The sequence below is a fragment of the Epinephelus lanceolatus genome, chromosome 16 (genome assembly GCF_041903045.1).
Source record: "Epinephelus lanceolatus isolate andai-2023 chromosome 16, ASM4190304v1, whole genome shotgun sequence".
In the NCBI taxonomy this organism is placed as follows: Eukaryota; Metazoa; Chordata; class Actinopteri; order Perciformes; family Serranidae; genus Epinephelus; species Epinephelus lanceolatus.
In genome coordinates, this window is record NC_135749.1 from 19,516,977 (window position 1) to 19,531,288 (window position 14,312).

Genomic DNA, 14,312 nt, shown 5'->3' on the forward strand with positions numbered 1-14,312 from the left:
GAGAAAGGGGGGCGAGGAGACCGGCACAATACAGGGGACAGAGAAAGAGAGAAGGTGAGAGACGGCGAGTAAAGAGGGAGTGTAAGAACAGTGAGGCAAGGTAAAGGAGAAACTGTGTGCAGAAGCAATGGAGCAGGCAGTGTAGATGGAGGCAGAGTGGAAAGCAAAAGAGTGCAAGAAAGAGGTGAATAATGGCGTTAGTACAGTGGGGATGAAGAATGAAGGTGATGCATGAGGGGCGATTAGATGGCGTCAGTGTAGCTAGCAACCCACAGAGGAGAGGGACGGGGGGGGGGGGGGGGGGGGGGGGGGCACACATGTATTGCAGACTCTATCACTGGTAATGGACCTCAAAGGGAGCCTGGGTAGGAAGCCAAATAAATGAGTGTAGGTTTGAGCACAGGGAAAAAAGAGGTGGGTCAAAAAACGTCAACCAGCTCCAGTGCAAGCTGCACGGGTGGAGTAGGTTTAGCTATGTCACGAATGGGAGAGATGTTTTGTTAGCGCGCCTAGCTGTTGTGGGTTTGTTATCAAGTCACACGGCTATCTGGTGGTCATCTACAAATTACATAACTTCATTACTGGATAAATTCTGTCTGATTCAGTCTTTCAATCCATTAATAATGTCATCAGCACAACAAACAATGGACGCACTCAACAGACTGAGTGAGATATCAGCGAGATATCTCAGTGTTGTCAAAAGTATCAATTTATTGATGCATATCGAGTCTGAATATTTTAAACCAAGGGTGTCGAACTTATTTTAGTTAGCCACATACACTCCGATTTGATCGCAGGTGAAGAAAGTTACTCAGTGTTTAACTTGCTCCTGAAACCTGGCATCTTTTAGCCTTCATAAGTGCATCACTATTAGGTGTGCAAGGTCAACCAGTGGGCCGGATTGGACCCTTTGGAGAGCCAGTTCTGGCCCCTGTGCCATATGTTTGACACCCCTGTTTTAAACGCTTTCAATAGTCATTTTCCCACAGTATTGATACACCACCACCAGCTACACTTTCCCACTCTCTCTTATTGTTAATGTAGTCATTCTGCTGCTCTCTGCTACCATCCAAAAAGTCATGTTATAACTTTGCTATGTTTATCTTTTAATAAAGATGTATCATTGTATGCCTTCATGTCAATTTTTCCCCATGGCATCAAAATTGGTATTGAATGCAGACATTTTTCAAGGTATTGTACTGAAGTTAGAAATTCCAGTGTAGTGACGACACTGCGTCAAAGTTGCTCTAAATTAGTTGTAAGTGATTTAACACGCATTACAATAAACCTCTGAGTCAAAGCTCTAGCTCACCATGAGACATGCAGCCCACCCTGGTTGTGGCCACTGTTTGATGCTACTGCTTTCCCTTTCCCGTAAAGACGTAGAATTTCACTTGTGACCAAATTTTTCTAATCGCGGTGAAAACTACGGCCTGATTTAGAGTACAGATAGTGAACATGGTTTATCTCTTCAATGTTGTACAGTAAAATCACCTTAAACATATTTTTTCATTTTAAAAAAATGGAGGTTTGGAGATATTTGTCTGTCTATATTTTCTGTGCAACATAAAGCAATAAAAGTTTGAATCTAAAACTCACGGTGTCCCTGTTACTGTCAATAATCTTGTTCTGTCTGGGACTTTCAGTGAAAGGACATTGTCTACACAGCTATATACCGTTAAGTGCGAGTGAGAAAATGCCTTTTGTGACACGCATAAGGAATTCTGACTCATAACTCCGTGCCACATAAAGATGCAAGTCACAGCTGCTGTTGTAAATATAGCTAGTGCATTACAGACATTAAAACATCAAGAAACACATTGCTGGGATCAATCATTATGATGGAGCGCACACCACTGGCATAATTACATCTATACCTGCTACTGCTCGCCTCTTAAGTTATATATGCTGGTGCGTACTGTTGATTTATTTGTAATCTGTGCACAAATAAGACACACAATGAATTCACGTATCACTTCTCCACCTCAGGAACGAGACAGGAACTAAAACCAGAATTAAAAACAACTGTCATATACGACTAAATGGTATGAGTAATATGAAATTCCGCTCTTGATTTCAGTGATTGAATGGAGGGGGTGTTTGTTCAGAATGAAAATGACTGTCTGTAATGGTAAAATAACTGATCTACTGTCAGGAAATGGGCTAACAGCATAAAAAAGTGGGAGCGTATGAGTTTCTTATGACTATTGCAATTTACAGAATAGACGTCACAGGAGCCGGGTGATACAAGAGAAGCAGATGAGTAAATAAGGAGGAGTGTTAACAAAAACATTTTCTTTTCTCTGAGAAGCTCTACAAATGGTTATCGAGATAAAAGCATGTTTACTTTTATGTCTCTCTCCGTCTTGCCAGCTTTACTGAGTGCTCAGAGGCAAGAAATTAAAAGTCTTAAATTTGTACATTTCTGTAGAAAAACATTCAGCATAGGCCTACTTGTAAAATTTCCCTTCTCGGCTACATTTTCTCAGTTTCACTGTTTCTCACTTAATTTCTCTGACACATGATAGCAAGACAGATCTAGTAACTTCCCCTGAATGCAGCCAGGAACCAGATGCTCCAACAACAACCTAACTTCACTCTTCCTCTGGTTCCACACCCATGAGCTAGTTTTGAAACAAAAAACAGAAGAGATGTTTGACTTGTTCAGAAACCTTGTCAGCGTGTCAGTTTCTATAGAAACCTAGGGGCAGGAGGTGTAAGCCCCCCCCAGTCGCATAAGCCCACCCCCAACACACACACACACACATACACAGCAGAGGCAAAGAGAAGAGAGTAAAAGGGGGGTATACTCTCTAGTCACCATGGTAACTTCCTGCTTGTTGGCTTACAAATTATGTTTAGCCAGAGTTTGTTTCGATTTTCTCTTAGGTGCTAACCAACACCTGCATTACTCATTTCAAATGTGTGAAAGTGAGCATGCATCCACGGCAGTCAGGCTTGGCATCAACCAGTGGTTACCTCACTTCCTATCCTCATTCTCAAACAATTAAATCTAAAAACAGCAAAGGCTTGCGTCAGCCTTTGTGATGTGCATGTGCTTTTTTTTTCCAGGAGCGGCATTTTGTATGGAGAGTTCCGTCGACAGATCGGTAGACGGGCCTCGCCGTCACTGTGGATATTCCACTTGAGATGGTGCTTAATTTGATTATTTCAATCCTCTTGGATTTCTTCTCCTTGACGATCACAGGTTGTGATTTCCAGGGCTGGCCCTCTCCCCTTCCCTCCCCCCTCTGGCCTTGTGATGTTTGATCCACGGCCAGGGGAGGCCGGCCAGACATTCAGCCCAGACTCTGGCGCCCTTCCCTCAGTGTACCATGCACTCTAGCTCCCTGCTGTGAGGCCTGGAGGAAATCACGCAGCCAGGAGAATTATAAAAGCCCTCATCCATTGAGCAGAGGTTAAAAACGGGGGGAACAATACCTTTGACTCATACTCTGCTTCTCTCTGTGGAGAAACTTAAATAAAAAAACACCCATTGCTCAAAAAAAAAAAAAAAAAAATCAATGGGCAAAGAAAAAAAAAATCAATATTCCTGAACAAACTCTTGTCAATTTATACTGTTTTTAATTTATAGGAAGAGGAACACCCCCAAGGACACCCCTGCAAAGTGTTTCACATAACAAGATTAGCATGAACAAACACTTAAGATGAATATTACAGCAAATATAAACAATTTACTACCAATAAAAATGTTTGGCAACAGGAAAAGAAGACAGTAAATATTGAAAATGTGTCCAGCAGCTCTTTAAATACATTTTTGCAAAGGCATTACAGTGAGGACAAGATTTACAAAGTGCAAAATGACAACCCTAGAGGGCCAGATTATGCGTGCACATGCATGTTAGTATGTTTTGTGTGTGTGTGTGTGTGTGTGTGTGTGTGTGTGTGTGTGTGTGTATCTGGAAGGGTGGTGCTGGGGGGGGGTTAATTCACACAGCTGTGTAAGATCAAACTGTAGAGAGGATTCCAAAGTTTCCTTTGGCAGACAAAATCAAAACAAAACGGATGGAAGAATGCGAGATGCCGACTGAGTGGGAGACCAAGAATAAGAGAGCTGCGAAACCGCCAACAACCTAATCATGCTGCTAAGCAGTCTGATCTTTCAAGCAAATGATTATCACATGCAAACACACACACACTCAGGAAAAATTAAGTTGTGCAGAGACAAGAGTGCAGAGACAAGGGAACAGATCCGGCCGATCGCACATTGGCTTCTCCTCTGCTACTGCAAGGCAATTTTGCAGCTAGGCGAGGAGAAAATACCCCCGCTTCTTCCGTCCTCTCTCCAGCAGCGCTATCCCACAGAAAGCTCCCAACGCCTCTTTCCTCTTTTTGTAGCTGCGCTGAGTAATAGAGCGAATGAGTTGAGAGCGAGGAGGTGCGAGAGATAGAGTGGAACAGCGGAAGAAAAAAAATCCACTCAGTATTCTATTACAAGACAAGATGGGGCGGAGGGGGGGGGAGTAATGCGTTTCTCATGGCGGCTGGAGGAAGGGGGTGTAGGATAGACGCAAACAGAATGTGTATATATTGACCTGCGAATCAAATAAACCGTTTATTCTGCCTCTTACAGCCCTCAACCACCCACCCACTGCTACACCTCCTCATTCCTACCGCTTTCCTCACATGTGAGCTGACACTGTAACCAGCACATCCGACAACTCAGCAGCAGCATCGACACACAGACGCTTCCAGCAACCGCGTTTCAGCATTGAAACATGCTCTTGTCCATCCTCCAAAATACAGTTTGGCAGGCGGAATTGGGACGAGCGAGGGCCAGATGCAGTTAACACCATTTCTGTAACCAGTCATTTTCCTCTAAATCAGTCAAAAACCACAACAACTACTTCTCTGTCTTGAATCAATAAACTTTGTTTAAGACCCTCTTTACACCGCGCCACCTTCACCACATCTACTTCTGTAAAATCTTTGAGCCAGGGCTGAAAAGTAGAGATTAGGCAGCAACAGTGGTCACCCAGCCACTTTGCTCCACTGCCTCATTACTCCTCTGGTTGGGGGAGGGAGGGAGGGAGGGAAGGAGGGAGGGAGGGGAGGGTGCCACCCTGAATTAAGGCCTCCCTCACAAGGGGCCAAATGCTCGGTGAACAGGGTTGCGTTTGAGAGCTCTTGCACAGAAGGGAGGTCGCAGGTCCACAACTAGCCACGCATGCTAGAGAGCCACAAATGACCGTCGTGAAAAAGAGAGGATAATGATAGTCAAATATTGAAAAAAAGTTATCACAGGAAAATACCCTCATGAGAGATTAAATGAGAGGGCGATTTATCGGCCAAGGCAGAGCAATGCCAAAGAGGACCTGAATAGAGTGGCCAGTGGCTTATTGGCAGCAAGAAACAAACTGCTCCATCATAAAAAGAATGATTCATAGATTACTGCACTTGGTCGGGAGCTGATGAGACCATAACAAATAACAAGAACAGTTATGAATGTATACGGCATGGTAAAACTGAATAGGATTCCTCAGACTGAAATCTGATGCGACCGTGCAACCAAGCGATAGTCACAGAAAATATGATAAGTCAGCATAAAGCATTTTCTTAACAGGCCCAACAGCAGGAAGCTTCAGGATACACTAATCTTCATATCACAGTCAAGACATTTTATGATGCTGCCTACAGATTTGTACTGGCATATGTTTGAACGTGAAACTGGTATTCCGGGCAGAAAGAGAGGGAGTAATGGAGGATCGATACTGACTGAGCCTCTGCTCTGTTGCTTCATCCCTCGAGGCTTAATTCACTGAATGTGTGAAGACGACGGTGTCACAATAGGGGATCAGATGGGATTGACCACAGGATGAAAATGTAAGGAGTGTTTATTAAACTGATGTAGCTGAGATGAAGAGCGGGGAGAGGGTGAGCAGGGATCGGCCAAGAGGTTATTATAATGTATAATATATTATAATGGTCATTAAAAGCTAACGCCAGACTAAGCTACAAACTAAGCTACAATAGCTCGGTGATTCAAAAACAGATGAAAAGCAACCTAATGCCTGCTATTTCAGCTCTATAGAGCTTAAAGGGAAGCCCAGGGCTAAGCTAAAATTTGAACTAGAACCAAAAGCAGCCCAGTTGCAAAAATAAAATGTTGGTATTGTACATTTCTGCAAACCATGAATATGCTACATTTGTAGGTTTCATACATATAGTTCAGATTACATGTATATGAGCTGAATTTCTCATCAGGAGGAGAAGATGGTGGATGGTGTGACAGCTTGGCGAGACGACAAGCAGACCGCTGTTTGACCAACAAAAGTGGGTATTTTTTTAACAGGTGGGAACATTTCCGGCCATGTTTGTAGCAATAAAAGCATGTATTTTAACAACAAGGTTGGGACATTTCCAGCTATGTTTGTAGCAACAAAATAAGATATTTTTAACAAGAGTTAAGAACATTTCCAGCCATGTTTATAGCAATAAAAGTGTGTATTTTTAACGACAGGGTTGGGACATTTCCGGCCATGTTTGTAGCAATAAATGGTCAATTTTTAATGACAGGGTTGAAACATTTCCAGCCATGTTTGTAGCAACAAACGCAGGTACATTTTAATGACAGAGTTGGGACATTTCCAGCCATGTTTGTAGCAGCAAAAGTGGGTGTTTTTTAATAGGAGTTCAGGATATTTCCAGCCATGGTTATAGCAACAAAAGCTGGTATTCTTTAATGACAGGGTTAGGACATTTCCAGCCATGTTTGTAGCAATAAAAGCGCGTATTTTTAACGACAGGGTTAGGACATTTCCAGCCATGTTTGTAGCAACAAACGCAGATATTTTTTTAACAACAGGGTTGGGACATTTCCAGCTTTTGTTGCGACAACAACAGAGTTCAGAAATAATTAGCCATGTCTGTAGCAACAAAAGCAGGTATTTTTTAAGAGTTCAGGGCATTTCCAGCCATGTTTGTATCAACAAGAGCTAGTGTTTCTTAAAAACAGGGTTGGGACATTCCCAGAAGTGGGCATTTTTTGATGCATTTCTGGCCATGTCTGCGGTGAGAAAACAAGGCATGTTAAGCCAAAGGTTGGTGTTTTTCTTATGTTAACCAAGAGGTTTATGTGTCTAAACATGACCCCAAGTTAACCACAGCATAGTTACATCATAAAATTGATAACGGACATGTGACGACATGTAAAGTTTCAACACATCTGCTACATATGAAAAGTACAATTGACACATATGCGTGGATTGCAGAAACATACAATACCAATATTCATTCTGGTGTTTGGGTTAAGCAAAACAAACCTTGATTTGAATGACTGTTTTGTATATTAATAAAAAAAGAGAGAAGGCTTGCACAAAGATATGGTACACAAAACAACTCAGTCAATTGTTTTCTTTTCATTCTGCTATAGCTGAATGTCCTTCATGGACCCCACAAAGCCTGCAAGGCCAAACCAAAGACAAAGCTAAAGTGTTGATTCAGCTTCATAGGGATCCTGAACGGATAAGCTGTGGCAACCACTCACTCATTCACACACACACACACACACACACACACACAAACGCATGAGTGAGCATGTGTATTCACATACACACACACACACACACACACACACACAGAGCCTCTCAGGGCCTGACCAGCTGTCTCACTCCCCCCATCTCCATCCAAACCCACAGGAGCAGGAGGATATAAATCACTCGGCAGAATGAAGACGCGCACGGAGGGAACGCACGTGGTGTACGTGACACACACACACATACACTTGCATTGGCTGTCCACAACTGCACTGTGTCCAACCGTGCCTTGTGTCCAAATATTGGAGCATATGCTGTAAAACACACCTACACAGACCTACGTGCACACTGCACATGACAGAAACACAAAGACAGTCACACCCAGTTTTATGTCATTACTCCTGTAAATGGCCGATGCTGCTGATATCCACAAGACACCTTGGTTTTAAGGTTGGCCTTAAAACCGGTTTATCTCACCTACTGACTGCAGGTGTACACCTTAAGACCTTTGCCTGTGTGTGCGAGTGCGCTCCTGTGCCAGCAAAGAGCCAGAGATTGCTCTCAATGCCAACAGCTGATAAGAGAAAAGGTCATATTGCATAACAGGGGTTTGTGCTGTGTTTGTGACATAATGCTGTAGAAAACTGACGCATGAGAAGAAGAGCAAGACGAAGACAGCAAAGGGTAAACAGGGAGAGAGACTGTATTTGTGTCAGAGGAAAGAGCTGAGTGGTGATGCATTTGGCTGCTGAATATCCATCGCTGGTCCAAATTGAAGCCGGCAGCTCACAGAGAGCCCGTAATGATGCAGTAAACTCTCCGTTGGCAAAGCAGACTTTATCTAAGGGGAGAAAAAAAGGGCTCCCTTCTCCTCATTTCAGCACAAACTTAATAAATACATAAATAAATAAGGCTGAATTAAATGAGGCTGGGCTCGCCAACTTCACTCCCAGAAATTTTTCTGGCAGTGCTCGCCAATTCGGCAGGCCCTGCAAGAGAGATGAAGCCAAAGGGATGTGAGGCTGGGCCCGCAGCGTGGGAAGGACATCTTCCTCACTACTTTGCAAAACTGTTGAGGAGGACGTGCACGTGAACAGAGTCGGCAGCTTCAACTACTTGAAAGGTTTCAGTGCAACAGAAATTTGTGTCACCAAGACACAAAGAGAAATTAGCTGCTTAACACATCTGGTTATGTGTTATTTCTTATGTGAGATATTTGGTATACTTTGTTTTCTCTGTTCATGTCAGTTATGTTCCACTGTGTGTGAATTGCTGGCAATCTTCATGAGGACTTTTTATATTCTTGGCAGTTACTTTTATGCCACGCTGATACAGTTTGGCAATGTAATCAAAGTAGCCCCGCTTTAATTTTCCCCCTCTGGTGAATTAAAAAAAAAAAAAAACAATAAAGCAAAATGATGTAACTTTCAAAATAAAAAGTATGATTCTCTGTGGCCTTTTATTTTAAGCTATCTGTGCCACATCCTGCTGGTTTCACACTTAAAACACTCATCGCTGTACATTCTGCATGGGTATACATTCATGGAAAAAAACTGTCTTGTCAGAAGCACACGGACAAACTGAACAAGCACATATTGAAAGATAAAAGTGCTTTCCATATGTGCTTGTTCAGTTTGTCCAGGCAGTAAAAGCAGCGTTTTACTGCCTGTTTATTTGACTACGTTCTCTATGGTTACATTCCACGTGGCACCTGTGAAACGCTGCTTTTGCCACAGTTCACTTTGGTTTGCCCTAGTAGCCATAGTGACGGGAGGTTGCAAAGTGAACCCTGCCATGTTGCACACGTGAGGAGAAGGGAGCTTATGAAAGAAGAATTTGCATTGAAACATAAGGTTAAATGAAGCGCATTGAGGCTCAGGCACGGTGAAAAAACAACCCCGTGACCCTCTCTTCATGGTCCGACATGAGGCCCACATTTCATTTGGACAGCCCAAGAACGAGAGAGCGAGACAGAGACAGAGAGACAGGGAGAGAGGGAGATAAAGAGAGGAAAAGGAGGAGAGGAGGGGGAGAGTCTGTGCCTTTGCACTCCCCACTCTGCCCCCGCTCTCTATTTTTGTTTCCTCTTTTTGTGCACGCTCAACGCACACACTCACAGTGCAATGGATTTCCAACTTGGCCCTCATCAGTTGTGCGCCTGATGAAACAAACACTGACAGCCTCTTTACATTTGTAAAGGCCCCTGCAGCAGCTGTGCTTGTCCCACACACACACTATGCATGCACACAAACACGCACTCATTCACACACACACACACAACCTTTGAATCAGAGGCCTAGCCCCAGCTGGGGCCTACAGGAAGAGCCGAGTCTGCACAAAATGGCCCTGGCTGCACTGAGCTGCACTCTGCCGTGCTCTCCTGCTATTCTCGCTTACACGCATTCACAAACACACACACACACACACACACACACACACACACACACACAATGTGTGTCATGTTTCGTTAGACAGAACAACACTGCCGCACATTAGCACTTGCTACCTCAGTCATCACACAGCACCAACCTTCAACCATGGGTTTGAAAGGCACCAAAAACGGACAAAAATAAACCTAGAAAAACGCACTTTTAAAAACACCTTTAAATTGGAGAACAGAGGCAGGCATGCTCGCTTGCTCCTGCACAGTCACACTAGTGACTAAGCATCTCTGGAAAGAAAACTGACAGGGCAAATTGGCTATTTTTGTTTTGTTCTGTTCACATTTGCAGCTATAAATTCCAGTGGAAAATGGTAATTGCCTTGTTTGCTTTTATTAAGGACTCATCTCCCTTTTTTCCCAATCATTTTATGACTGATGAATTTTAATATCATTCGCAGATAGTGGGTGTTTCTTGGGTGTGGAGGGTAGGGGCGGGGGGGTAACAACTCACACTCATGTTTCAGGGGAAATGGTTAAGCCAAGCATGTATAATTGTCTTACGCTAATTAAGGGGGGGGTAGGGGGAGGGGGGATCAGTAGGGGCCAGGAGTCCTGTCTCAAAGCCTGGAGGGAGGCTCGGGGATCTGGACTCCTCCAGGTTGTTGTAGAAATGCACATTTGTGAGCCCTATTTGGCCTGGGCCAGACTTTATATATCAACTGCAGCTGCCGAAAACACATGACAGATGTGACACACATGCACACACCCAGGGCAGAAACATGCATCCTGCAGTCAGGCACGTTTCCCCAGCACTGATGCTCTTATGAATAGCTCGCTATGAATAGACCAAATCACAAAAAAACCCAATCCAATTTTAGAGAATGTAACACTGTTGGCTATCGTAGTCTGGGTTAGTTTTAGGTGGGGATTTTTGTTTCAGTTAGTCATGTGCCATAGAAATGATCTATGGCACATCCTGTTTCCTCATTTCTGAGGAAGACCTACAAACAGGTTCACAAACTCAAAAAGTTTGTTTTCAATTCTGAACCCATTTTTAAACAAATGGAAATTAAAATATGGTTGAGGTAACCTAACTGAAACGGATGGGAGACGGCACTGTAGGGGTTAAATTTTTTTTTTTTAAAAAGTCAACTCTGACTTTGACAGAGGACACTTTGGGATGTTGATGGCTACTGCAGACACATCTAGCACAAATGTTACACACAACAGCTGCAAAATACCATGTTAAATGTCCTTTTTTAGTCATGTTAAACATCTGTCCGTCCTCTTTGGAATGACTCATTTGTGTTTCCAGCAAATACATGTTGATGCCCATACATTTCTGTACATTTTGTTACTGGCACTCACGTGTTGAAATGTAAGAGGCTCAAGAGAAGACATACAGATGTGTTAGGATGACATCATCTTGTAGAGAGGGGATTTTTTTTTTTTTTGCCTTCAGTAAGACAACAGTATACATTGAAGTGGAACATAGAATCAAGTGATAAACTAAGCACACAATGATATGCTTATCTGGAGAGAATTTTAGTGGACACATGTATATTTGTTCACACTTTTAGTTATTGTGAGGCAAAAACCACATGGACACTTGAGAAAAAATGCCATTCAGGCTATTACTAGCAGAAACGTTCACTCTATGCTTTAATTGATTACACATGAAATGTTTTAAGCTCTCCATACTTCAGAAAAACAGACAAAAAACAAGGTTAAATTAAGATCCAAGCAAGAATGCATGTTTTTGTTCACTTGCTCCCACAAACCTGTTGCTCATTTTGGCCTTTTGCGACATTTCCTTCCAGCACAGAATAAATGTGACAAATTGTTCTGGTTGAAAATTACATCAGCAACAAAGTGTGTGCAGGAGGGCTCACTTTTTAAAGACACTCCACGTGTTGTTTGGATGGAGGTGGGGATGGGAATGGAGATGGGGGTGGGGTGGGGGGGGCTGCCTAGCTCTGCTGACTCCAGATATGTTTTGCTTGTGCACTTAAACGCAACAATGTGCCCACTTGGTCACCATAATCAACAGCAACAATCTATATATACATCAAAGAAGTGTAAGAAACTTTAAAAAGCCCAGACACACACACACACACATACACACACAGAGGGGCCCGGCCAGTGTGTAGTCTGCATGAAAACCGATACATGGTAACTTAGTCGAGTGATAGGCTGAGCCATTCACACTTTGCAAGATTAAAAGTCCTCCTTTTTTCCATGCAGGAGGACAAATAGATCCTCACCAGACTACAGACTACAATCTAACCTAAATCTGGCCTCAACTGTTTTAATTCGCAGCCCCTTCTCCAGAAATTCACCAGTGTTACTTGCAGAAAGAAAATGGTTGCTTCTTGGTATCGCTTCATACATGAGCCCCTGCAATGCGACTGAACACAGCCTCTTTAAAAGATTGGATCATTCAGAAACACCGTGCTCGACCACGTCCGCCATGTGATGTGTGGTTTCATGTGAATTCGGTGGCTGAGGACGAGACCTAAAGGCTTGTAAGATAATCCCCCGTAGGATTGCAAAAAATGGAGTTATTCCTCAGCGGGCTGCTGCAATATGTGTTCACAGAGGTCACACGGAGACCTGCAGATTTACTCACATCCTGACGGGCTTATCATTCACAGTAGGGACTCATAGCAAAGACAACCGCATAACAACAACCCCCAGAGTGTCCCCACGTCGTTTCAAGAGTAGAAATTGGGCGAATATGCTGAATTGCATGACCCCCTTTTCCCTCCTGCTCTCCCTTCACTCTTTATGGAGAAAATTAAAGAGCCACAACAGTCCGCGAAACATGTCGCTTTGCCAGCCCTACAGCTACAACACACACACACCAGCACACATCGCTATCTCACACATGAACTCCGAGCTTCAGCATGAGGATGGTTTTTACATGTGTATTCTCTTAAGAGCCGCAGTTTTAAAGCGTTGATAAAACGCTCAGCATGGGACGAAATGGAAGCCGAAATAGCTGAGCCATGGCCGACAGGCTCGTCTTCACGGCTCTGAATAGGAAGAAATGGGGCGCGAACAAAAGCCTTTTCTGGAAACACTTTGCCAAGTCCTTTAATTTCAACCCCTTTTATAGCTTTATCACACAGCCACACACACTATGCATGCCTCCATCACGCGTTCAAACGGGTCGAAATGAGCGAAGCAATCCTCCAAAGCACCCGATGTTCAAATCGCCTAAAACATGTCTGGTGTCGAAGAAACGCTGCAACACAGACATTGAATAAACATTGCTGTCTCTTTAAATATAAAGCATGTATTTGTTAACACGTTGAGGTAACTCACAGCCGTTACCTTTTACAGGATATTTGACCCAGATAGTAGACAAGCTGCCTGATGGTAACCTTCACAGCCCGTGATGAAAGTTTATGCATTTTCATCGAGACGAGCAACTTGAATAGAGCGACTGCATTTGCGAGCAATTGAGGCAAAAAGATCTTTACTTACATATTTCTTTTGAATGATATTCCTCTTGGGTCTTTCCTTGCTCATTATGCAATCCCAAAAATAAATGTTTGGCTATAGAGAGAATGGCCACATGAATTTCTTTCTTTGATTCTCGCCTCTCCCGGAGCACCACCAAATGACGATTTAAATCCCCGGCTCTGTAGGAAAAGCTCGCTGGGCTTTTGCAGAATCCTCCTTCGGTGTTTCCCCTTAAACTACTCGGATATAAATCCCACAAAAATTCAAGGGTCGACGACGGTCAGAGACGGACTGGACCCAAACTCACTTGGGGATAACATAGTCAAAACAAATGCACAACAATAAGTTCCATTCGCCAAAACAGCTCGGCGTCTCGTCTCTGCGCACTCACTCCCGGCTCTTTTCAAATACATGAATATACTTGAGGTGATGTCAACAAGTTACATCTTGTTCGAGGCGACGACACGACGAGAAATTAATAAATAAAAAAATTAAAAATAAAACGTTAGGTGTCACGTCCTCGTTTTTTTTAAGCTGGAGCCTGCGGTCGACGAGAGAGCTCTCCAGCAGCACTGCTCTACTGACTGAGAGCAGCTCCTTTCTTCCCCAGCCTCGGCCTCTCAGCCTATCACAGCCTACACCATTCAGCGGCAACTTCAAAATCCCGGTGAGACAGCCCTAAACACCAAACACCAACACAAATTCCTATATCATACTCCTATATGGACATATACTGTGCTGTGGTGATTGCAGGTGACAGTTTATAGTCATCTTACAATAAATGGTGCGTTCAAAGTCCTGTAATATCAGTTTTGAGGCTTAGTGAGTCTGTGACATTTCAAGAAGTTTTAGTCACAAGAAAGCTTGTACTTACCCTATGCAGGTAGTATTCTAAGTCATTTGTTATCCCAATATTCGTATTGTAATGATATGTCTATATAGGTCAATGAGATGTGACCTCTCGT

General features: G+C 43.3%; 1 protein-coding gene across 1 annotated transcript in view; it reads right to left on the reverse strand.

The window, feature by feature from the left end:
- Positions 1-13,930, reverse strand: part of jarid2b (jumonji and AT-rich interaction domain containing 2b) — a 124,621-nt gene extending 110,691 nt beyond the window's left edge. The window contains exon 1 of the mRNA XM_033637081.2: positions 13,369-13,930. Coding sequence (XP_033492972.2) covers positions 13,369-13,413 — 45 coding nt within the window. The 5' untranslated portion in view covers positions 13,414-13,930. The remainder of the gene's footprint in view (positions 1-13,368) is intronic.
- Between the last annotated feature and the right edge of the window lie 382 nt (positions 13,931-14,312).